Source organism: Podarcis tiliguerta, assembly GCF_965153285.1.
Source record: "Podarcis tiliguerta genome assembly, chromosome: 8".
In the NCBI taxonomy this organism is placed as follows: domain Eukaryota; kingdom Metazoa; phylum Chordata; class Lepidosauria; order Squamata; family Lacertidae; genus Podarcis; species Podarcis tiliguerta.
In genome coordinates this window covers 32,783,100-32,809,509 of record NC_139541.1, presented here as the reverse complement: position 1 = coordinate 32,809,509, position 26,410 = coordinate 32,783,100, and the positions used below count along the sequence as shown (strand labels likewise).

Here is a 26,410-nt window from a genome sequence, read left to right as displayed (position 1 = left end):
ATTCACAGAAGAGGCTCAGTGGTTTAGACCACAGCACTAATTGGGAGGGGAAGGCTATTGCTTGAACTCAGAGTTTGTAGAATATTTATTTTTCTGATACCTGAAAAAATTGAAGAAAGAAAACTTGATATAAGGAGTACTGTATTTCTGTGATGTAATTATGTTTAGGTTCAAGTCTTAGGATTGCACCCTTAGGGAACCTGCCCTTTAATGTAAGGGTTCTTCTTAATAAAAGTCTGCTCATGTTTTGTAAAGTAAGTAGCACACTGCACATGCTATTTTAAATACACAAAATTTCAATGGCTTTCCTTTCATTGCTTGTTATGAAATACTTCCATCTCTATATCCCTGTTTTGTAAAAGGTCTTAAGAAAACATATCTGTTTTTTAGACCTTGGGTCAGATTGTATAGAAGACAGATGAGTGCCAACAATTTCTCAGTCTCTTAGGAGTTGGATTGGATTATGTTTTCCTCTTTTTAAAAAAGCTTTTTTTTCTCAAGTGACAGATGTTTGAATACAAGAATTCTGAGTGATTTCTTAAGGGTTTATCAACTGCCTTGGTTTTGGAATCAAAGTTGAAGTGAGTGTAGAGCCTGCCATTTCCCCCCATCCAGGAGTCAGATTAAAATCTCCCCTGACTTTCCACAACAGAAGCCTAAATTTTCTGTTGGTGGCAGTAATTCTAGGATACTTTGCTAATGGTCAGTTCATGTGCACTTGAAAAAATACTTGGTAGGTGGAAATAATTTGAACCATTGGAAACCTTTACCTAGCATTCTTATTGTGTGTTAGAATATTAGTCTCCAACTTGTTTAGCTTTTCTGTAGCAAATTTTGCATTGGGGGTAACATTCATGCTGAAGAACCAGTACTCACTGGCTTAAAATGTAAATTGTAACTAATTATACCATAAGCAACATGTTAAATAAATGCATCTCCTATTCCACTTGGAAACTTTACATTTAAGTGTGGTAAGAAAATGATTTTATAGCCTGTATGTAATTAGCATGTAGTATATAATGAGTGAATGTGTCTGGTTTGGAAGTAACAGGGAGGAAACATACATGAGGAGTAGCTCAGTTGGTAGAGTGTGAGACTCTTAATCTCAGTGTCATGGGTTCAAGCCCCACATTGGGAGAAAATTCTTGCATTGCAGGGGGTTGAACTAGATGATCCTCATGGTCCCAAGGTCTAGGATTCTATATCTAAACAATTTAAAACTCAAATGGATTACAGGGCTAAACTGCCCATGCAGCAGATGCCATGAGGGCCAATTATAATTTCCCCCAAATATTCCAATTGTAAAATCATCATCAGTGATTCATTTTATTCCACAATAAATTGAATATTGACATGTTCCTCCCCCCCCCCCCCATAATTTGGGAAAAGTTGACTAGGAAAAAATGTAGACTCTCTTACTGCTTATCTTAACTGCCAGATAAGTAGAATGTGAGTGAATCAGGAAGAATGTTTCTTTGCTACAACAGCTTCCAAACTGGCACAGTGAAAGGTGATGGGATGGGCCTTTTGCTGTCACATGACGACAGGAGGGCTAGCTCTGGGTCCAACGGATTTTGCACTTGGCCAGGTCCACCTCTCTGCTCTGGAGGATACCTCTATCTGCCAGCAGAAGCTTTCCACTAGCCGGGTGCACTGGAGCATTCTGATAGAGCTGCACAGAGGGGAATCTCCACCTCATTCAAACCCCATTCAGCATGGTAGATCCAGGATTTAGAATGCTAAGTAAGAACCTTCCAAAATTACTAGAAAATAAAAGTTTGTATTAAAATTTCTAGCCACAACTTGTGGAAATAAAGGAAGGAAGCTGGCTCTTAACGTTTTAGAAAACCATGTGTAGACAACTTTACAAGCCTTTCTGTTTTGTTCTGGAAATGCTACAAACAATATTTCATTCAGTAACAAATAAGGTAACAATCTTTCTTTACCAGTAAGCTTGCAAGTATAATGTTATAGAAACCCTTGTCTTGGTTTCTGAAAAACTTACATATATCATTTAAGAAAAGACCTTCTGAGTCAGATCACTGGTCAGTTTGTTTCTACTTGTAGCTGTAGCCTTAGATTAAGTTTCTAACAGTGCAAGACACTTTGAATATTTTTATCTCAACTGACAGCTAATGTTGGGGCAGTCATTGAGGTTCATTTCATCAGTTAATTTCTTATAGTTTTAAACATCTTAAATATAATGTTGTCAATATGTCAGCAGAGTCTCACATTCCTGTATTTTCCACTGGGGGTGGAAATAGAAGTAATGCTGATTTACAAAACTGCCTTAGGAGTCAGAAACCTTACAAAATTTGGTTGAAAAAATAATAATTATAAAAATACTACCAATATAATCATTAAACTTAATAAAACAGTAAAAAAAGCCTATATCCAGTTGTTATTTATTAAAAGCTTGAACCAATAAAAAAACAGTTAAGCAAAGCAGAAGAAAGCATTCCAGGACCAGGGTACCACTCCAGAAAAGGCTGTTTCGTTGGTTGCCACCTGTCCAACCAACGAATCTCTCTCTCTCTCTCTCTCTCTCTCTCTCTCTGACTCATCTGCCTTTATTCAGTAAATAATTATCATTGAAAAATATTGATTTGACAGAATTGGAAAATATTGTTTGCACCAGAAGCTAATAGCCAGGTATATTTTCTAGCTATCATATGTAGGCAGTACATCCTGAGTATTTTGAGGACTAAGCATTTGACTTAGTATTACTAAGTATGGTGTAGGTCTTGGAGAAATTTTGTCCAAAGCACTTGTATTCATGCATGTATTATGTATCTCTTGTATTTTGTGGAGGGAAGAGGAGAGGAAAATTTGGCCTCTGAATTTCCAAATATTTTATAATTTCCTGTTCATATAAACCAACTTTGTTATCATTTCTGAGTGTGTTCAAATAATTGTCTATGATCCTTGCTTTGTTAAGAAAAGTTTCTCACTCTTCTCAGACACGGAAATGGGGGAAATAATGGGTCCTAATTAAAGAGCTTGGAATTAGAAGACAGCTTAAGGCATATAATGAATGTCATGTTAAAATATTTACAGATAAATATAGATCATAGTATAAGCAGAAATGTAAAATGTAGTTATGTATTTTTCTTGAGAACTTCAAATAAATATTCCTGAGGTTGTAATGCATACATACATGATCAATGTTTGATATTAAATATATATGTATACACACACATTTATCTGACTAGCATGTTATGTATTTTGCATATCACCTCAGAAATACTTATTAAAAAGGCTACAAGGTTATTTGCAGACTGTTAGCTGTTTTTGTCTTGCAGATTGGTTATGTGGTGGCTCTATCTTAATCTTCATAATAATCTGGGTTTTCCCCTTTTTTCTTTCCCAGTTCTTCTGCTGTACTGACAGTATTGCTACAAGGAAGTATTTGTGATTGACCACAATGTGACACAGTGTAACCCACCAAAGGGAACCAATTTTTACACCAAATGGTATGGTGATTGTTCTGAAGCTAGAATGTATTTATCAAGCATCTGTCTTAGAATCATTCAACAAAATGTATTAATTGCTCAGGTGATTGCAGATCTATATTTTAACTCTAGTAATGTTGAATAGTGTGTGCCACATCTAGGTGGTTATTTTTATTTGCTAAATGACAAGAGGGAGTAGTTTTAAACTGACTGTCCTGGAGATTTATGGGTCTTCAGTAGCCTCTGCCTAAGCAGGTAACCAAACAGTGTCTCATAGGAACATATCTGATAGAACATATAAATACTGCATCCCTGACATAAACCATGGCTTATGCACATGAGGTCATCTTGTGAGCCTTACAGCTGAATGACATGTCTTCCTTGATTACAAGAAGAGGCTCTGGGACAGTATTTAAGTATTTACTTATTTGAGGTTTGTGGTGACAGGACATGTGCCATCATTGAGACCGACTGAAGTACAGCTGTTCAACCAGTGCAATAATGATAAAATGGGATGATGCACTAGCACACAAGTTGTTGTTTTCTTTTGTTTTGATCTGAGTGAGTCTGTTGTCAGTTATAGTTTATATTTGTACTTGTGGAATATTTAGTTTGGGCATCCAGTTTTTCTACTTTTAGGCTGTGACGTATTTCAGATAGCATTCCTAATCAAGTATATGGTATTTGAAGTCAACTGAAGCAAGCAATTAGTTTGAAAATTTGTGGTTTTCTTTAATACAGTACTGTAATTTGTCTTTCAGATCACTAATACTAATGAATTACCTTTTGGGGGTGAATGATTTCCTAGGATTATGTAAGACATTTGCAATGGAAATGCACTTCATATTAATGGGTAAGGATTATTTTGATTATTTCACCAAATTTAACATCAAATGAAAGACCAACAAATTCTACCCTATCTGAGCTCTAAGCATTGTATACAACTTCTGTCCAGTTATATTGTGGCTCTGCCAGGTTAATTGTCATCTAAACAGGTGGTTTCAAATTACCATATTTTTCGCCCTATAGGACGCACTTTTTCCCCTCCAAAAATGAAGGGGAAATGTGTGTGCTTCCTATGAGGCGAATGCAGGCTTTCGCTGAAGCCTGGAGAGCGAGAGGCGTCGGTGCGCACCGACCCCTCTCGCTCTCCACGCTTCAGGAAGCTATCCGCAAGCCTCGCGTGCCCGGTGGGAGGTCCCGCCGGGCGTGCGAGGCTTCGGGCGGCAGCCAGAAGCACGGGGCGTCCTCCGGAGGATGCCCCATGCTTCGGGGAGGTGTGTGCAAGCCTTGCGCGCCCGGCGGGAGGTGCCGCCGGGCGCGCGAGGCTTGGGGCGGCAGCCTGCAGCCAGAAGCACGAGGCGTCCTCTGGAGGACGCCCCGTGCTTCAGGCAGGTGTCCACGAGCCTTGTGCGCCCGGCGGGAGGTCCCGCCGGGCGCGCAAGGCTTGGGGCGGCAGCCTGTTCTGGGGGTTGGGGTCGGGGGAAGCTTGGGCTTCCCCCTCCCCAGCCCCGCGGCTGGGGGGGGGATAATTTTTTTTTATTCATTCCCCCCCCCCCAAAAAATGAGGTGCGTCCTATGGGCCAGTGCGCCTTATAGGGCGAAAAATATGGTACCTATTTTTCTACCATGTCATTGAATTACAAAGATGACATATATAGATTCCCGTGGGTAATAGATAATTTGTGTTCCTGGCCTTCAATATTTTCCAGGGACAATTGGCTAAAGTAGGAATCGATGTTGTATGCTCTCTTTTATGCAATTCAGTTCACCAGTAATTCCAGCATGAAGTAAACTAAGGAACTGGTTTTTTATCTTGCATTCTTTGCACTGATAGATGTGGATATTTTCTCAAATTTCTCATTTCAGGAAACTTTCAGATCTGTCAGTGCAGTGGATGTAAGCTGAATGAATGGATGCTAATACACTTACCAAATAAAAACAGGATTTTTAAAAAAGGCAGAATGATACTTCCTGAATTTTAATGAATGCCTTTTGGGAAATACACATGCTCAAGCAATTATTATCACTCTTGGACATTAAAAGAGTATATATGATTAACTGATAATCCTCAGAATACTATGCTTTACACTGTCTTCTTAAAATTCAGGCTTCTAAGACTCCTGTGCAGATGCTCAGGCAATTCCAGTCTGCCTTTTTTACACACACACAAACACACTGCAGATTTTCCATGGCTTTTCGTGCTGCATGTGTTGTGAAAAGGGGCACAATGACTGCAGTGGGAAGGAGTAGCCCCTGAACTCCATTGAACTTGCAGAAAATCTTCCTGCATCTCATTGAAGTTCCAGCTGAAGTAAATGGCAGTGATTTAAATAAAACTTGATTCTTAAAGTTTGCTCTGTGTTACTTGGAAGTAAGTTACATTTGAAATTCCAGGAAAATTATTTAGGATAATAATGCGTACTTTTGTAGACTGAAATGTTAAGCAATTTAATCTTGGATAGAATTCTCTGGGATGTTGGAGCAGATGACACTGATAAATCTTTTGTAATTTGGATTTTGTGGATTATTTTGTTGATGATAATTTAGCATTTTAAATGGAATTTCTATTCTGGACCTTGTATAAATCCTTGTAACATAGGAACTTCAATGATAAATGCTGTTAGCATTGATCTATATTTCTTGGAACAGTTTCATTGTTTTACATCTCTGCAAACAGAGTAGTACTTTCAGATAGTAAGTCCATACTGATATGCATGCCCAGGTTGCAGGTAGAGAAAAAATATAAACAGTGAGGTCAGATAGAAATGAAATGCAAAAAATACAGTGTGGTATTCCATGAAGTCGTACAGTTAGTGCAAGGACAGCTGAAGTTCCTCTCTGTCTTCTTTCCACATGTGCCCGCTAAATCTGTTCTTGGGGCTCCCCCAAATCTCTAGAATAGATTTGGGTAGGGTGGCGGCAGAGAGGAAGGGGTACAGAGCCATTGTGAAAGTGGAAACTTTGTGTTAACAGAATAAATGCATTGGATACTATCCACAATTGGTGACAGTTATGTTAAAACTTAATTGTATTCAATATAACTGCAGTGGCAATTCATAACAGCAGTAGCTTCCATTGGCTAGATATTTCTGGATTAAGCAGAAGTTGGATGGCCATCTGTCATGGATGCCTTAACTGAGATTCCTGCCTTGCAGGGGGTTGGACTAGAGGACCCTTGGGGTCCCTTCCAATTCTACAGTTCTGTGGTCTTGGACTTGCTTATTTGCTTTTTTACATATGGTTAACTGAAAAGCCTTAAGTGACTGTACTGAAGTTAAGGGGCATTACTTTAGTCAAGAGCTATGAAATGGATATGCTGATATAGTTTGTTTACGTAGGAACTACCATGGTAGCCAAATTAATTGATATGGACAGTTTTTGTGTTGCTGCAACATAAATTATAATGCAGAAATGTTAGATAATGTGTAGAATGTATTATGACTCTACCTGAGGTGGAAGATTGAACACTTATGTTAAATGATTGTATACATCCTCAAAATGTGAGTAGATGAACCTGATAAATTTTGAAGATTTATTTTCCTGTAAAACTGCTTGAAAGTTCAGCAGTTTGGTAGGGATTAAACTATAAAAACCCTCCACTTATCTTAAGATCAAAAAATGTCACAAAAATGTATCAAACCAAAGTTTTCACAGTGCCAACTCAACACCTATGGGAAGCCTGCAAGAACAGCATTATTTTCTTATGATTTCCAGCAACTGCCTCCATAGTGATGGTAGTACATAGCCCGCATGGCTAGTAGTCATTGATTACTTTACCATCCATGAATTTGTCTAATCCCCTTCTAATACTGAACTGAGTCATAACAGTAATGTCACTGACAAACAAAAACATAAATAGTTAAAATCCAGTATTGATCCACATTATCTTGAAGTTTCAGATCATTGCAAATAAAATAGATTTACAGAAACTTGTTATAGCCCTTTTGACAACAAATCAACAAATTCCTTGAAAGAATACATTTTTTAAAAGTAAGAAGCTGTAATAAATCTTATTTTAAAAAGTAGCATGAGCTTCCTGAGCTAGGATTGTCATGACATTTACTGAGATGATGGGAGGAGACAGCCTGCAAATATAAATAAACTTTATAGTTTTAAGTATGATGTACCAAGGAGGAAATCAACAGAAAGACACTGGCTATGTTCAGACATCATATTAAACCATAGTGTAACATGATGTGAATGATCCTAGGCAAGCCCTTGGGTTCACATTTTCTCCCATCTGGTAGGAATTATGGATTCTGGGGGTTTAGCTTTTGCTTAACAAGTAGTTTCATCAGACCTGAAAAACTAGGTTTACAATGACTTTTTTCAAACAAGCCACATGGCTAATTTGACATCATTGTTTAGAAAGCTAGCTTGTTTCAACAAACTGTAGTTCAGATTAACCAAAGGTTAGAATTATGATCTAATGCTAAACTGTGGTTAAGTCAAATCAGAAGAGAAAGCTCACAATCTCCTACTTACAAATGCACTGAAAGAGGAGGGGGAGTGGCAGGGATGGTGATGTTAGGAGGAAACATTTGAACCTTAAGTTCTTTCCCATCATGCTAAACCACATACTTCACATTATATATTGGTGAAATTTACAGCTCATTTATTTTAGAGCAGTCATTTTAAAATCCATATTGATATGGTTGAAGATTGTTTTGCAGTCACTGTGGAAGCCCTTTATATGATACTTATGATAACACAGCATTGCAGTCTGTCAACTTGTTTTTGTCCCAATAAACCATGGTGAATAAAAATCAATATTTTTGAAACTAGTTTTTTTAAAGATTGACAGATTTATTCAACTATAATAAAACATCAAACTCTACAACCATCTCTTAAAATTGAATCCATGATTGTTTGTCAAACATTTATTTAAAGGCTCCTTTTCTATGTAAAAGAATGAAGTGGCGGCAAAATAATGTTATGAAATCAAGTGTTGTAGATATGACACAATTGATTGTTAACTGCATGCATTATTATGCATACAATGAGTAGTTACACTCTTTTAACCAGATAGTTACCTTCAGTATCATGGACAAACACAGGTTTTCCCAGTATCTACCAACCCTTCCTTCTGAAATGTTCTGGGCATTTAACTGAAGATTAAGTTATCCTGCTTTTGTCTTTGCTTTTGTATATGGAGGTGACTAGAACGCTTTAATAACTGCTCCCCTAAGCAGATAAGATTTCTGTGTAAAAGGCATGACCTGAGATTTCAGCTTGTGTTCCTATATAGGAAAAAGGTTACGTGTCTAATGCAGACATATGTATGGTTATAGCAATTGATTAGTGGCATGCATATTCAGGAAATATATCAGAAAGTTGGAAATTTGGGTTCACATCAGTACATCTGCAACAACATTTCTGTATTTTAAGTGTCACATGACAGGAGACAAAACATGATTTGGGGGGCGGTGGTAATTCAAAATACAGCCCCATACATTAACATTTTAAAGTAACCGCTTAATTGCTTTTTTCCCTCTTGCCTAGGGTATTTTAAACACTTCAAGACATTATTTCTTCAAATGTGCTAATGGATGTGGACATGGCTTAGATAAGGTGTTGACCACTGCAAATTCTCTGTTGCTGTGTGCTGCCGAAAGGCTAGCTGACTCCATTTGGAGTAGTGTCAAACTAGCACAGATATATCAAGATGACAGATCCTATGATGGACTTTTTTGATGATGCCAACCTCTTTAGTGATACCTTAGAAAGTTTGTCTGATGATGCTTTTGTACAAACTGGACCTGTTTCACTTGTTGATGAATTGAACTTGGGTGCAGAGTTTGAACCTTTACACATCGACTCGTTAAACCATGTGCAGGAAACGCAAACTCAACAAAAGATAAATGAATTTGGGCAGCTAAATCAGTATGATTCATTGAAACTTCAAGTAAACCAGTCCTTCAGCAGCCCAGCTGAAAATGTTTTATCACCACACTCTGAGTTTAATTGCTCACCCATCCATCCCCAAAGCCAAACCAATGGGATGTTTCCTGATGTGGCAGATGGAAGCCCAATGTGGGGACACCAAACTTCTAGCAGTGTTTCAAATCAGAATGGATCCCCTTTTCACCAAGGTCGTTCACAATCTATGCAGCAGAACAAAAGCTTTGTAGCACACCATGATTTTGCCTTATTTCAGGCCAGCGAACAGCACCATCCGTGTGCCTCATTGCAGTCGCAGCAAAACAGAAATGGCATCAATGCAGGAGAGGACACTCAAAGTCAGTCAGAAAACTTCATGGAGGTTAATGCGTCTGTTCCACATAGAACCAGTGTTTCTCATGCACCTCAAGGTGCTACTCTTTCAGACTCACAACAGTCTATCTCTGTGCAGTCATTTTCTCAGACTGCAAGTGACTCACCTCACTTTTGTGGGACTCAAGACGGAAACTTTGATGGACACTCTCCTACTATAACTCCATGCTCTGTTAATACACAGTTTTCACCTCCTTATTCCTACTCTAGTAACCATGTTTCTCCTACCAGTCTTCTACAGTCTTCTACAGCTCTTTCTGTTAGTCAACAAACTCATTCTCTATCTGATTTTCCAGAGAGTGATGCCTTTGCTTCTCAGATAGGGACCAAGCAAGAAAATACAGATAACCTCCTTAACTCAAGTCCATCTTTAAATTCAAATAATTTCCATGTGTTGCATTCAGCACATCCTCGGGGCAGCTTCAGTGGTTCAAAACTGTCTGCAGTGAACATTAATTTTTCTGCCCCTGCTGGCTCTGGTCCTCAGCTGAGCTATTTCAGTGATCCTATAGAAGGCAATGGTTTTTCGTCTTTGGATGAGAATTTGCTTCATCAAGTCGAATCTCAAGCTGAATCATTTACGGAACTTGATCCAGAAACTCTCCTTCAGGAAGATCTCCTTCCCCAGTTCAGTGAATCTACATTTGTGCAGGACAGCTCAAGTAATGAGTTAGAACACCACCTAGAACACCATGTTACCCCACAAGTGACAGAGCCCTCCCACCTTGTTCGGACTCAGACTCAAAATTGCAATCATCCCTGGTATCCTCCTAGTTCTAATCAACACCTGCAAGAGCGAAAGCGTGTAAATGCTCAAGGGCAGGTAGGTAATGCTTTTCTGGGAGGGTTATATTTTGCTGTAGCTAGTTCATTTTTACCTTGCAATTAGTCAAAAGTAGTTAGTAGTTCAACCAATATAAGGAGGCAGAACCATAATCCATTAGTAAGAAGAACTATCCTGAAGTATAGGATCCTGTTTAAAAAGGGGGTGGGTTGGAGAGGTTTTTATAACTTTTTGGCTGTTTGAGATGGAATACTAAATAGCATTTAAATCTTAGCTCTAAATGCCTTTTGCACACTTCACTTTACAGTGTCTTCCATCTCAGAAAATACAGCATTCTGCCATATCTTCCAAAATTGAATACACATTTCAGTTTGTTTCTGTACGACTTGGCAGACTGTTATTTTTGCTTTCATTACTGCCAACTGTTGAGTTTTGTGGTATAAACTGGAAGAAAAAAAATTACAAAAAAGTGTTGAGAAATAAGCTTTATAATGCTGCTTGCTTTGTTTTTTCTCCCCCATCTCAAATTAATTGAAGTTATAAAACACCTTTATGGTCTTTTTAATAACACATAGAGGTATGACTCTAGCTTTGAACATTGTTGCCATGAAGAGTTGTATATATAACTATTATTGTTTAAATTTATAAGCAGAATTGAATATATATGCACACACACACACACACACACAAACATATATATATATAATCAAAAATGTAACAAATATCAGCAATATATAATATTGATGGAAATACTGGATTCTGTTTTTTCTATTTATGTAGGTGGCTGTGGATTTTAATATTTTATTATGAGAACCTAGTATTTACTTTGAAAACATTTTGGAGCAAATTATGGTGTAATTTATAGTAGTGAGCATAAAACATCCCTTTGATTTCAAATCTGTTATTAATAGTGACTGCTATTTGAGCATAAATTTTCCAAGAGAGTATGCTTTTTGACATTTTGGCATGACCAAATACTGGTGTAGTATATTCTTTATATTTCATTGGTCTATTTCCTTTTTGGGCTGTAAAATACTTTTTTCTCATGTGTTAAGCATAGCATGAATCTAGAAGAATGCATCTTTCTTTTCTTTGAAGGCAGGTGTTGCTTAGCAGTAGTTAACTGCATAACAGTTAGATGGCAGAGGTACTTGATGCTGTTAAATCATTAAGTCTTTAAGGTCACAATGATTAATATGGTAGAATGTCTAGGGAACATAAATGATATTGCTCATGAGCCCTAAATATGAGATCACCGAGCATTCAAAATTCTGCACAATGGGTGACAAGATAATCATTTGTATGAACAGAAGTGATATGTCAAACACTAATTATTATGCTGGCCATCCTAATCTTCAATTTAAGCAAGGGTGCCTAACTCACAGGCAATTTATTTTCATTTACAAATTTGTAAACCACTTCACACTCTGAAGCCACTGACCATTTTTAGTAGCCAGCTAAGCATCAAGACTCAAGACGCCTGCCTAATTCCAGCTGGTAATTGATTCTAGAGGGCTAGAGTTGTAACACAAAAGCCGTTTGGGGTGAACTTCTGGGGCATGCAGAATTCTCAACCATGCCCCTTCTGAGGAGTGCATTGGCTGGGCAGGGATATATGGAACGAGGCCATCCCTTAGGTAGCCTGGCCTCAAGTTCTTGACCTTCAAAAGTTTTATGTGAGCCCCAGAAACATGCACACCAGCTTTGTGAGGTCATGTTTAACTCTCTTTGCACTTAGCAGATGGTTCCTGCTGTGTCCATTCCATTCTCTGGCTGTTTTTGTCCCAAAACTGCATCCCTAAGCTTTCTGACCTTGCTGATATTTTGCTCTTCCACATACTGGTAAACTTTCTGCTAATGTCAGGTGAACTGCATTTTGCTGATTATGTTCTGGGGATAGCGCGTAAACCAAATTTCATATAGTCAAAACAGATTGTGTTCAAAGGCAGGTGGGATTGGCAAAGTCTTTTTTCCTGGATGCCCGCCCCCTTTTAAAATGTTTTTATTTTTTATAGCCAAGCATGTATAGCTGAATCCACATGAGTAAATGTGTGTAAGTTGCAAGTTACCTGTATTATTAAAAAGATAATATCTAGAGTTCAGCTGAAGCATCTGCTCTTAGGGACAATCATGAGGTATCATCTTTTCAGAATACCTCAGTGGGAGCCAAATGAAGCAAGCATCTCAAAGTAACATTGAGATTTGTGATAAGAGCTGAATGAAACCATCTGAGCTGAACGATAGTGTATTTTATCGTCATCAGGGCAATCCTGGTGTAGGATATCCTCCACTACCAGTGCTGCCCTGAGAAAGAAAAATGCTGAATGAGTATGTGTCTACTGAAACAATCCCCCACCCCCGTTCTGACTGCTTGCTTGCATGTTTGCAGACTGCTCATCCATCCCCCTTCTCTGCTGAGCATGTGGATTGTTGTGTGTGTGGCATGTGGCAGTTTAGGTGTGGCCAATCCTCACTGCATCCGTCAGTCCCAAAAAAGTTAGTGCACCTGAGTTAAACCCATGATTTAGTTGCTTACATCCTAAATAGTTTTACTTTCCCACCTGCACACACATACAGTGGTACTTCAGGTTACAGACGCTTCTGGTTACAGATTCTGCTAACCCAGAAATAGTACTCACGTTAAGAACTTTACTTCAGGATGAGAACAGAAATCATTCGGCGGCAGCGCAGCAGCAGCAGTGGGAGGCCCCATTAGCTAAAGTGGTGCTTCAGGTTAAGAACAGTTTCAGGTTAAGAACGGACCTCCGGAACGAATTAAGTATGTAACCAGAGGTACCACTGTATCTACATTTGTTTATGTTTTACCCGAAAGACAAGAAAAAGCAACTCTTCCAAAAGCTTCCCTGAATGTAATTCTTAATTGTCAGTTATGACCAGGTGAGCGGTTATTTTAGAAGTTTTGAGTTGCAGAGCTTGCTGTTCCTAGAATGTCTGTTAGGAAGTACACCATTAGGAGAAGTGAAATCAGTGTTTTGCCAGTAACCTCATCAGCCTTGAAAATAAACTACTAGCCTGCAAAAAAAAAAAAAAGTTACTCTGCCTGCTAGAGGATGACAGAGTGAGTAGTGCAGAGCCCTGCTGGATTCAGAGGAAGGAACTTCCCTTCTCTAGTAGCCCTTTTGGTTTCTGTGCTTGGTGCAGAAGAGAGACGAAGCATTTCATTCACTTGCATGGAATTCTGTGCACTCACCTGTCTGCTATATCTTTTCAGCTATGACTACCAAGCTAGTGCTAAAATGCAAAGCTAAAGCTGGTGAAGGCTGCTAGTGAAGCAAATTTTAGCATGAGAGAAATGAAAATGTGGTAACATTGACATTGCTTGAAATATTACTGACTTGGTGCTTTTAGACGTTGGCTTATGTTATTAAGCTCTGATGAAAAAATAAGCAAGATAAATTTCCAGTTATGTGGATGCATCTATGGATGCTACAAAATGACATGGATATGTAAATGAGACCTTATGAAGAAGGTTGATGGGTGCTACGATGGTTAATAGGTGTCAGTTAAAAGTCAGAAATTGCTAACAATATTTTGAAAGTTATAAATGCAGGTGCAAGTTTCAAAAAAGCCTACAGTTTTTCATAAGCGGCACCTAAAATGTCAACACCTAATTTTTCTCATTAATATCAGTGCAGAGAGGGAGATAACATTTGCTAAATATGTTAAGAAATCAGTGACATTTAATTTGTCCTCTTTTATTATTCAAAATAATAAAATTACTCCATGACACCTTGTACTGTAGCCCATTTTTTACTTGTTGCTTTAAATTTTGGCCTGCACAAATTAAATCCTGCATATAATAATGTAACATATTTAAAAGATACAAATTCTTCCCAGTAATGTTCTTTACAAATTCTTTTGGTACATGGGGTATGGACAAATTTCTAAGTTGTCAGCTCACCTTTTACATTGTAAGTATATTACAAAAATGTTTTATCCATTTTTATTAATATAATGTTTCTAAAGTCACAAGTTAGACCTTGGTGGTTGTTTGTTGTCTTTCTTGTCAATTCTTTGTTAGTATGAGTCCTCCGTGTCCTGGATTTGCATGGAATGACTGCCAGCAGTGAAATACGATCCTAGCTATTACTTGGTGTACTGCACTGCACAGGCTGCCTAGCACTCTGCCAGGAAACTAAGTAACAGAAAGCAGAGTTGTTAACAGTAGCTTTCGTCCTATTGGCCTCCTCCATGCATACTCAAAGCAGAGTACAAACAGGAAGTGGATTCCAGGAAGGGGAGGGTAGGCTGGAATTTGTGGATCACTCTAGTATATAAGGAGGATGTGGGTAGGATCAAAGCCAAACTAAACTGTATGTTTAATTTCTCTGGAACTGGAAGATATTAAACACTGTACTCAGATCTTTTGCAAGGTTTAAGATTTAAAATAATCCAGTAAAAAATAATACTCAGAAACAGCTGTAAAATAAATTTCAGTACCTATAGCACTCATTTTGGGGATCATGATAAATCATGGTTTACTGTAATGGGAACAAGCCACAATGAGTCTTAGGCTCATTTGTTTTGGTCCCCTTTCGTCTAAATCACCTTTATAACCCATGGTTTGAAGTTGATTTGTTAGAAACAAACCGAAGTTAATATTAATCACAGTTCATCAATGACAAACTGAAAATAATTGGGGGGGGGGATAAATGTAAACGCTTCCAATATCCTCATGGATATGTTGGTGCAATAAAAGAGAGAGGGGAATACACAAGCTCAAGGTTCACTGTAGCTCGTTTCAACAACAAAAAATTCCAGTTTATTCAACCAGCTCACAATCATATGTCTCTTACTTAGGAAAGTAGAACTGATTCTTGTCCTTTCTTCCTGTTAATATTCCTGAGAAGTGAAACTTACTGAAGTGTTCCAAAATGCATAGCTTATGTTATGTGAAGGAATATAACAGAAGTTTTCAAACCTTGGTTTGTTGAAAGGTGGGACAAACTCAATTTCTGCACTTGACCCTAAAATTGATTTTTTTTTTCTTCTGGCAATAAAGATCAAGGCTCTTTTGACCAAGCCCAGGTTAACAAGCATGCTAACAAGGCCCTGGTTTAGAGCCTGTAATTTTCATAATATGGTGCTGATGTGAGCTGAGATTTACACCTCTTGCTGCTCTCAAGTCCAAATGCAGAAGCAGGTTGAATGCAAATCTTGACTTGAGGGTAAAGTAAATTTAATATTCAATTTTTAAGAAATTTGTGGTTACAAAAACAGGGACATCCATCACATTAGAGAGGCCAGATTGCAGTTTATAAAATATCACTTAATTTATCACATGTGCTCTGATTTTCAAACAAAAAATAAGTGGTCCAAGTGTTCAGTTGGTCTGCAGAGGGAAAATTAAAGAACTACTTGTATCTAGTATATAACTTACATATATGACAATGTTTCTTCCAAAATAAATTTAACAGAGCCAATAAGAGGAAAAACAAAGCTTTATATTATGACCACAATCCAAAATACACTCATAAAGGAGTAAGTCTCATTAAATTAAGTAGGATTTGCTTCTGAGTAAAGAGGCTTGTGATTGCACTGCATGTGTTTAATTATATTGCAAATTTATCGAGAAAGCTGTGAAATAATATAAAATCCATATTTTGAGTATAGGTGGGATAATCAAGATATTTGCTGGTAGATTTTTTTTATTTTAACAACATACAAGTGTAAATATCAAACATAATGTTTCACCCAAATCTAACATGAAATGGCACATGTAAAGTTCTTTAAATGGTCATGTGATTCATGCCAATCAAATAACGTTAGATACTCTTGTTAAGAACAATGTAAATTTTGCAGACAATAAATTGCTCCATCCCATCACATTTTTCTCTCTTGTAGTGAAAATGCATTCTACTGCAGTGTTAGAAATTAGCAAGGCAGCAGGTGCATTTTGCGACTGGCGCAGGTCCAATTGTGATCACATAGAGATCTAGGGACACCAGGTTGGCAACTGGGGAAAGCAAAATGTCACTTAGAGAAGGATCTGAAATATTTTCATTGAAGCTTCAATTTGCTTTATTCCGGATTGTTTTATTTGATGTTTGTTGTAATTTGTTGTAAACCACTTTGATATTTGTTATTTAAAATATAAAGCAGTATTTAAATGAAATGAATAATAATGACAATAATAATAATTAACACCTCCCCCAGTGGCACCTAGACATTCCATTGTGGCGACCATAACCTAGGTTTAAGGTGCCATTTGATGATTAGATTATATATTTGAATTTCTAACACTGTTAAGGATTCCTAAACTGTCAGCACAATCTGTTTTGTGTGTTTTGCAGAAGTTCATTCTTTGCATTAGATTATGGTATCCTCTCTTTTGTATTACTACTCTTCATTGTTTTTCTTTCACAACTCTCATGATTTTATATTTGATCTATGTGGTTTTGCTAATGTAAGATACTGTAAACACGCATTATTTTTTGTGAGAAAGTATCCTGGAAAATTAGTGATGATGATGATTTCATTTATTAAATTTATATACCACCCTTCATCCATAGCTCCCAGGACAGTTAACAACATAAAATGACAAAATAAAAACCACAAAGTACATAGTAAAAATAAGAACAACAGCAAACCAAAAATGTGAAAGATATGCAGTGAGGAAATCCATCCAGTATTTTAAGCAATTACATGCACTAGTACAGCTGTTATGGCATGAATGTGAGAGCTTTGATGCACGCTGGGAGTTCTGCATGATCAGAGGTTTTCCTATTCACTTCAATGGTCTAATAATGCTCCATCCTCATAATCCTTTTGTGGAGGATGAGCTCTATACTGACTATGAAGTTCTGTATAGATTTGTATTGAAACTAAACCTTGATCTTCTCCTTGTATTGTTTATACCATATAAAAATATAGTTTAGCATTTGAAATTTATACTGATAGTTGCTTATATTGTGGGACTCCATTTGTTTAATTATATGTAGCCTACACTTCTTGAAACTACAGCATCTTCCAACAATTAAAACAGAAAAAATAAAAATAGTTTATTATTTTAAAATAATAAAACCACACAACTAACTAGTCAGAATCTAGCAGCATTTAGTTAAAAATCTGCATATACAAAAATGAGTTCACTTTCATGTATTACAAGGAATTGGAATCAATCCATTAAAGTTCCCAGCTAGTAGGAGATTGGATCAGGCTCTCTTCCACGATCTTATAAGTAGATAGGCTCATTTGTGAGAAGATGTAGTGAAGATATACCAGGTTTAAGCCCAAGTTTTTATTGTACCAGGAAGGTAGTTGGAAGTCAGTGCCATTAGCTATAAATTTGCCTATCTGGCATATGATTCCAGTTAAAAGATGGGCAGCTATGTTTTTGCACACTTTTACATTAACTTAGTAGTAACAAAAGCATTGGCAGTGAATGAAATCTATTCTTCAGATAAGTGTAAAGTGGTACCTCTGGTTACGAACGCTTCAGGTTACAAGCTCCGCTAACCCTGAAGTAGCTGCTCCTGGTTGCGAACTTTGCCCAAGGATGTGAATGGAAATTGTGTGCCAGAGGCAGGAGGTCCCATTAGCGAAAGTGCGCCTCAGAATAAGAACAGTTTCAGCTTAAGAACGGATCTCCGGAACGGACCTCCAGTATCACTGTATAGCCTTCTTATTAGGTTTGCCTGTGGGGGGAAGGGCAGGATATAAATTTAATAAATATATATAATAAATAAATCTGGTAAAATTTGTTCTTGAATACAGCATCCACTTGTAAGTCAAGGGTGTGCTTTAGATCCATGGGTATCTGATTCCGCAGGGAGAATGCTAGAGAAATAGAAAGGGTTCCTAGACTGCAGGACCACATCGTTCCAGATTTGTTTTTTTGTTTTTCCTCCTCATTCCAAAACTTTTTTCCAGAACTGAGGTCACCACTTGTAGATGTAGTAATAATGCTGAAAATCAGAATATTTCATATTTACCCTACTTGTGGCTTCATAATATTTATTTGTTTGATATTTTATTCTACTATGTAGTCCTAAAAGACATACAAAACTGCTTAAAAAGATTTGCACAATACAATTACATTCAAAAAGATTTGCACAGATAATAAATTATGCCAGGTTTTTTTGTCCTCATTTTTGGTCTTCTCTGGTGTCTGAGGGTGTCCACTTAGGACCCCTGAGGTTAGTGAGTCTGAGCAGCCGGATCTTACTCAGTGAGTGTTGAAGCCAACTGTGCTGGAAGTTAGCAGTTGACATGCAACAGCTCTTACTGAGCACCTCTGAGGCAAGGGAATGAGGCTGAGGTGCTGGAAGTCACTTAGCCCATTATGAAAGAAAGAGCTCCCACTGAGGACCTCTGAAGGCAAGTGTTGATAATAATGTAAAAACTGTGTCCATCCTGGTGCATGCAGGAAACACACAGGCAGGATATGAGGCAGCAGCCCTCTCCTATATGGTTTCCCGTATCTGGTGTTCAAATTATATCATAGAATCTTAGAATTGGAAGGGACCCCAGGGTCCTCTAGTCTAACCCCCTGCAATGCAGGAATATCAGCTAAAGCATCCATGACAGATGACCATCCAACCTCTGCTTAAAAACCTTCAAGGAAGGAGAGTCCACTCCAAGGAAGGAGAGTCTCCTGAGGGAGACGGTTCCACTATCAAAAAGCTCTTACTGTCAGAAAGTTTTTCTGTATGTTTAGTTGGAATCTCCTTTCTTGTAACTTGAAACCATTGGTTTGAGTCCTACCTTCCAGAGCAGGAGAAAACAAGCTTGCTCCATCTTCCATGTGACAGCCCATTAGATATTTGAAGATGGCTATCATATCTCCTCTCGGTCTCCTCTTTTTCCAGGCTAAACATACCTAGCTCCTTCAATAATTCCTCATAAGGCTTGGCTTCTAGACCCTTGATAATCCTAGTTGCCTTCCTGTGCGTATGTTCCAGCTTGTCAACATCCTTCTTAATTTGTGGCTCCCAGAACAGGACACAGTATTCCAGGTGTGGTCTGACCAAGGCAGAATAGAGTGGTACTATTGCTTCCCTTGATCTGGACACTATACTTCTGTTTATTTATTGCATTTCAATCTTGCCTTTGTAGTTCTGAAGAAGTGCTAAAGATGTCTAGTGTCAATAATGAAAACAGAACAAACGGGGGGGGGGGTAAACCATGAAAAAACTTCTTTAAAGAGAGTAGCAGACCAAATAATAGAAGGCCAATAAAATAATTTTAAAAGCTTGGTTCCTTTTTTATCACAGAAAAGCAGGATATAAATGTCCAAATAAGTAAATAAAATTTGAGTAGCAGATAAACCACAAGTTCATTGAACAGTACTGTTTTGGAACATGAACATTTTATATAGTCTACTTTCCAATTAAAGCATGATCTTTCTGAAGCAGTTTGTAGTCCTAAAATAGCATATTAAACATAATTTGCAATCATACAACACAGAAAAAATACAATAGAACATTGATAAAAAATATAACAGCATCTAGTTCTCATAATTTAATATAGATGTGAAACAGTAGAGAAAGTTGGAGCCATAAGAAAGTACCCTTAATACCTGCTTAATTCCATTGGTTGATCCACAAAGTGTTTTAACCTGTACTGATAGATCCAAAAGAATCTGCAGGAAAATTTCCTTTTGACCTTCAAATGAAGATCATCAACCAAGACTACTAAAGCAATCTCTGTCCCATGACCAAGCTAGAAACTACAGTGGCGTCATTTTCAAAAGCATTGGTATTAATATTTTATTGAAAAGGTTTCAATTATAAAGTAATAAAGTGATGCATAAAAATAAAAGGCACAAAATGTGTAGAAAATATATATATAAGAAAAAACATCCTCACCCATATATTCTTTTCAGCAAGTACCTGCTTGAGACACCAGCTGAAAGACTGAATTGTAGGATCCAAATTCAAATGATTATTAGTATATTAAAACTATTTTTCAGACTCATTATTGTATGTAGCACCTTGACATCTGGTTGTGATCTTTAGGTGCTTGACCCATGAGTAGGGTTAGGTATTTTCCAATCCGTTTATCAGTGAACTAATTTCACTGGACACATTTCTTCACCATTTTGGGACAATCTTCTGCCGTGCACACTTAAGTCGTCTCCCCTGCTCTCTTAGCTCTTTTTGTCGCCCAATAAATCAAGGCATGCAGCCCTGCTATGACATAGAGAAATTTCATGGTGCTGCTGTATTTATGCCCAAGGTCAGTCTTCATTGCAGAAACGAGTAAGGCCAACTGCACAGAAGTTTATTAAATCTCTCAGAATTTTGGAAAACAATTAGATCTATAGGTCTCCAGGGATAGGCAAACCTAGCTCACTTCCCACTCGGGGACCACAAATTCTGTGTGGCCTTGGTATCTAATCATTTTCTACAAGTCAGCTGTGAAGTATATTCCTTCTGTGAATGATATGGTGCACATTTTCAAAACAGATACAGTTTTCATCAGATTGAATAAAGCTGTATATTAATAACTTTGACTTTTATAAAGATTAATACTTCTTAAACTTTTATTTTCAGTCTGTTACCCATTTCATGGGTTTTGACCATTTCCTCTCTTTATAATATTTAAGGCTGGCCGCCTCTTCCTTCTGCAACTGTATTACAGAATTATTATTATTATTATAAACAATATTACTTTTGTGGTGTGGACTTCAAAAATATGCGAGTAGTATGGATTTTGATCAGTAAGGTCTTACCTACTGTTCTGTCCAAATAAATACATTACGGAAAGGGAAGGAGAGTAAAGGAATATAAAGCAGGCATGGCTCAAAATAGTTTCCGCAAAAACATCTCTGTACTGTCCTGCTAAAATATCAAGTGTTCACGTGGAAAAAAATGATGCATGTCATTTTGTAACAGTAAATATCTTATATGGTCCTTGTGCTTCTGGACTTCAAATATTTTTGCTCTGTGGACCTAGTATTATAAAGCTGTAGGAGGGATACTTTGAAATGGATGTCAGATTTCAGTGTGTTACTTGAGTGTGGTGTGGAATACATAGGTATTATTTTCAACTACTGTAGCAGCTGGAAGAGTAAGAGTTAACTACTGTACCACATGTAGGGAAGAACAGTCTATTGAGGGTTAAATTACAGAGTCTAATGGAATAATAACTGGTAGCACCATCTGCTGGCCTACTTCCGCAGAAGGAGTCAGTATTTTTAACGACATCTCTAATATTCATGCTGATGCATTTTGATGCTTTGTGCATTCATTTCTTTCTGTGTTTTGTTGGAATCTGGCTATCTGCTTACAGCTATTGTTGAAATTCTGCCGTTCCATGGAGGTTGACGGTTTCTCATACGGTAGATAAACCGAGGACTCTTGCTTGTCAAGGAAGGAATATGTTGATAATTCACAATGTGTATTTGTGGAAGGTTGTGTCTATCCTGGCTTTCGGCTTACTAAATAGGCCATTTAGCAATCTTCTTTCAATGCTTTTCTCTTGAGCACTACCTCGGGTGGTGAAAAATCAGAGGGCAAGCCTTTGTCTAATGCCAAAAATGTCTTCAGTGAAGAGGCCAAGAGGAAGGGTAAGTGAAAGCTTGAATGAGTGGGAGGAGGAGGGGTTCTTTGGGCTAAAAGGCTAATGGGATTGAATAACCTTCCTTATTACTGGCTGCTGCTGCGGGAGTCGTGCTGCATCGCCATCTTGAGCTTGTTGCTGTTTTCTCGAGTCTTGGTGATTTGTTGTAGCCTGCAGGCCTTGAGGTGGCATTTTACTTAGCTATCATAAACCCTGCTTTCTTCTTCGTGCTGCAGCACTGCTGTTAAGCTTTGATGAGGCACGTATAGAAAAATGTATCCAGTAAAGCGAACTGGATCTGGCCTGAAAATGTGTTTGGAAATTCCTGGCTTTCCCCTATGCTGTAGTCAGAGGCACATTTATGGGTGAGAACATAGCAGAATTGTTATCTGCTTTTTTTGTCTGTTTGGATAGGAAATTCTTTCCATTCCTTACGTTTGTTTTTTTTAAAAGCTGTCCTCCGTCAGATCTTCGAGAGGCTGCTATAATTATTTGTGCTAGAAACAGGAATTTCAGTGTGCGTACATTTCGAAACAACAACCAAACAAAGGAGCTGTTTAACTGTTTCCTGTGATCAGTTCTACATGAATTTCTAAACAAAGGGTATTTTTTGTAACTAATTGACTGAAATTGTTTTAGCGTTATATGCCTAGTTTACCTGTGAAAGCTAATTCGGCTTAAATATATTGCATCTGAATGTTGAACATTGTATTATGTACAGATTTTGCTATGACGTTAACTTTTATGTTATGTAAGTTTTTATAAATTTGCTTTTGCTTCATCAGTATATGGTTTCTGTATCTGGTTAGAAATTCAATATTTATAAAACAGTATTTTTTATGTATAAACATTCTTTTTACATGGGAGTTGTATAGAACTATTTGGCTTATCCTGAATATTTTTTTAATCAGTGTGCCATAAATAAAATGTTTTATTACATTTAAAATACAACTTAAATGGTCACAAAAAATTGGTAACTGTATGATGAAAATTCTTTTAAATTATGTTTATATTTTTATTCACACTGGTGAAGGGTGAGTAGGTTGTGAATGTAGATTAATTTTCAACTGAAGTGAGATAGCGCAGAAAATATGGAAGTAAAAAAGAAGGTAAACAGTAAAATGGAGAATGTGAATAAATGCAGTTGGAACAGGAGTTGTATTATGGCCCACCCTCATCAGTACATGAAGACTGTAAACTGGACCCTCCCCAGGCACAGATGCTAATTTAGTGGACCCCCCCCCCCTTTATTTTTACAAGGTTATGAACAATTCAGCCTATGAAAATCTTATGGATAGAGAATTTTCACACTAGACAAAAGTTTTTAGAATTTAGAAGTTACAATTTTTAAAGATTTATAACTTCAAACTACACCATTTTTACCTTTTACTTTTCTATAGTACAGCTGCCAGCTCTATTAAAATGAGAGAAAAAACTTAGAATACTTCTTTGAGTTTAACATTTATATGTCCGTTTCCCAAGCCCCCTTTTATTGCACATGCAAAGACCTGGTCTAATACACAGTAATGTAGTAATTTTACTATAACTTAAAGCTACAGTATCCCCTCGATTTTTCTAAATATTGTCTGTGACAAAGAATGCAGATAAAAAGTTGGATAGCTCCCCCCATACCCACTCAGGAATACTATAGCTTTAACAGATGGTGTTTTTATACTGACTTCTGTATGATTTTATGATAGAATTAAAATGTTTTATTTTTATTGCATTTGCATGAATTATCTAACTATATTATATGTGATTAGGGCTTCAATCTGCAGCATACTTATTAGTAAGCCTTAAAGAACACAGTAGATCTTATTTTAAGTATACATGTGTAGGACTGTGCTGCATGACTGCAGTTAGACTATGGAACAAGCACTGGGACTATCTCCTGAGTAAACATGTATAAGCCTGCACTGCAAATGTACAGTATAAGACAACACATTTGTTTTAGATGAATAACGTATATATATATTTTTCTTACAGCCTCCTTCCTCCAAGAAAACAGATGGTTCTGGGACATATGCTAAGTTGCAGAATACCCAGGTGAAATCTATGTCTGAGAAAAAACAGAAAAAAAAGGTGGAATCTGAAAGTAAGCAGGAGAAAGCTAATCGCATAATATCGGAGGCAATAGCAAAAGCAAAAGAGAGAGGGGAGCGAAACATTCCACGAGTAATGAGTCCAGAAAACTTCCCAAGTGTTTCAGCAGAAGGAAGAGAGGAAAAGAAGGGCAGGAAAGTTAAATCAAAACCAAAAGACAAAGAAAGCAAAAAACCCAAAACTGGCTCTTCATCCAAAACTAAAGAGAGAGCAAAAATTGGGTAAGTGGGCTAACATTCTGTTGTCTGACAGTTTAGCATCCCAACCATAGCCAACATTTATGTGGAACTTGATTTCAGCAGGGCTTATATACAATAAAACATGTATAATACTGCAACCTGGGGGTATTTGAAAGAGTTGAGATAACACAGAGAGGATTTTTTTTTTTTTTTACAAGGGTTGAGGAAGTAGTTAGATAAGTTCTATTTTTTTAAAAAAAAAACTTCTTGTGAGAGTCTAGTTTTTCCTGGGTCATTGTATATCATTGCATGAAAGCAAAATGCCCCAGGAACTCTTAAGCTACTGCAGAAAGTGTTGGAACTGCTAAATCTGCTGCTGATTTTTAGTCCAGTTCCAGTCCTTATCCTTAATATGAGAGATAATACAATATTTGATGTATTCATTCTTAAGTGAAGTTTGCATGAAGCAGAATCCTAGGATCTGTGGTATTTGCAGTCTCTGCAGCTCACACTGGGCAGGAAGATACCCTGCCAACAATTTATTTCAGGTCCCATTTGTTTTCATATATAATATCCTAGCCTTAATCAAAACCAATTTTGGGCTGGCTGGCTTTGTATATAATATGCAGGATGTCTCTGTGTGCGTCCCTTACTGCTAAGAGCTTTTGTTACTACAGTATGTTGAATTCAGTTGTTAGAACTAGGGTATTTTAATATAGTGTATTAACTTAAAACTTTCTCTTATATAATAATTGTGCTGTGGGATAATTTTGTAAGCATTTTGGCCATGTGTTATGATCAAGTGCTATAGTTCTTAGCATTTCTCATAGCAGTATTCTTGTAACAATTGGCTTCTACGCCAAATATGTATTGTCCTTTGCAGTCCTTTTTCCATTGCTGTTGTGCACCTATGTGTGTGTGCAGATATAGATATGTACTGTATAATGTATTTGGGTTTTGTGGGTTTACTTGCACAGCTTGGAATGACTGTTGATCCAAAACTTTTAAACAATCAGATGGGTTGATGCTTGTCTTCTCCCTGGGACCTGCAGGGTTCCATTTCATCAGTGCTTGTGTTGAAAATGGAATTGAGGATGCTACATAAACTCTTGGAATGAGGGGCCACAATGTCATTGATGGGTTTCATCCTCTGATCAAGCTTCCACGTTTGAGTGCTTATGTATTTTTTGCATTGACTGAAATGTCATATAGCAGAAGTGGACAGATATGCTTTCCATCTGGTATGAATTCTGCAGTCCTTTCATTTACATTCCTTTTCAACAGACATAGCTGTGTGTTTTTTGTAAACTACACTTAAAGAAAGAATATAGTGAAAGAATTTTTTAACCAAATAGATTTAAATTTGAAGTGTTTATAATATTATGTATGTTTTTAAAGAAAAAAATCAACATTGAGCATTGAATATTATTTTAGAATAGTGAAAGCTTTTTAATATATACTTTGTTGCATAGTTCTACACAGGCTATCCTTAGGCAGAGTAATATTTCTGACTTTTAACAGAAAAATACTTATTCTTACTATTTAGTGTGTATTTAAGTATATTGAGTTGTATCCAACTAAATCACACTCAGGTAGTACCCCTGAAAGCATTGGACTTGATTTAGCCATGACTTGAACTCATCATGTTGTCTTCAAAATTGTACATACTAATACAATGTCAGGAAGAATGAAAGCCTATTGGTTGTGGAATATCCAATGTATAGTCCTGCTTTTGTCTTCTTCCATTCTACTTGTATATATTTTGTCATATTTCTTATTTTGCCTGGATTAGCCTTCGTATCTGCTTCTATCAAGCACATCCCTCTTATTTAAGAAGCAGTTTATTTATACAGTGCCATCTATGTACATGGTACTTTTCAAAGAACAGGTTTGACAGATAACACCCCCAAAGGGCTTATAGTTTAAAAATAGATAAAAGGGAAATGGAGGCAGGGTAAACAGGGAAAATATGTAACTATTTGGGTTAGACTTTGTTAAAGGACATAAGATAGTATGCCTAAATTCTTTGTCATGACCCACTTATGCAGCAAAGCTTTCCTTTAACTATCTTCATTGCATTTTCAGAACCC

At 37.2% G+C, this 26,410-nt stretch overlaps 1 protein-coding gene across 21 annotated transcripts in view; it reads left to right on the top strand.

Moving 5' to 3' along the window:
• Positions 1-26,410, top strand: part of CHD9 (chromodomain helicase DNA binding protein 9) — a 73,552-nt gene that overhangs the window by 5,528 nt on the left and 41,614 nt on the right. For 13 of the 21 annotated variants that reach the window (XM_083451778.1, XM_083451779.1, XM_083451795.1 and 10 more), the window contains 4 exons: positions 3,371-3,473; positions 4,214-4,305; positions 8,958-10,551; positions 24,025-24,362. In XM_083451778.1, coding sequence (XP_083307904.1) covers positions 9,121-10,551; positions 24,025-24,362 — 1,769 coding nt within the window. In that variant the 5' untranslated portion in view covers positions 3,371-3,473; positions 4,214-4,305; positions 8,958-9,120. Of the gene's footprint in view, positions 1-3,370; positions 3,474-4,213; positions 4,306-8,957; positions 10,552-21,659; positions 22,046-22,123; positions 22,404-24,024; positions 24,363-26,410 lie in introns of those variants that run through there. The other 8 variants (XM_083451789.1, XM_083451786.1, XM_083451788.1 and 5 more) reach the window with 4 other exon arrangements.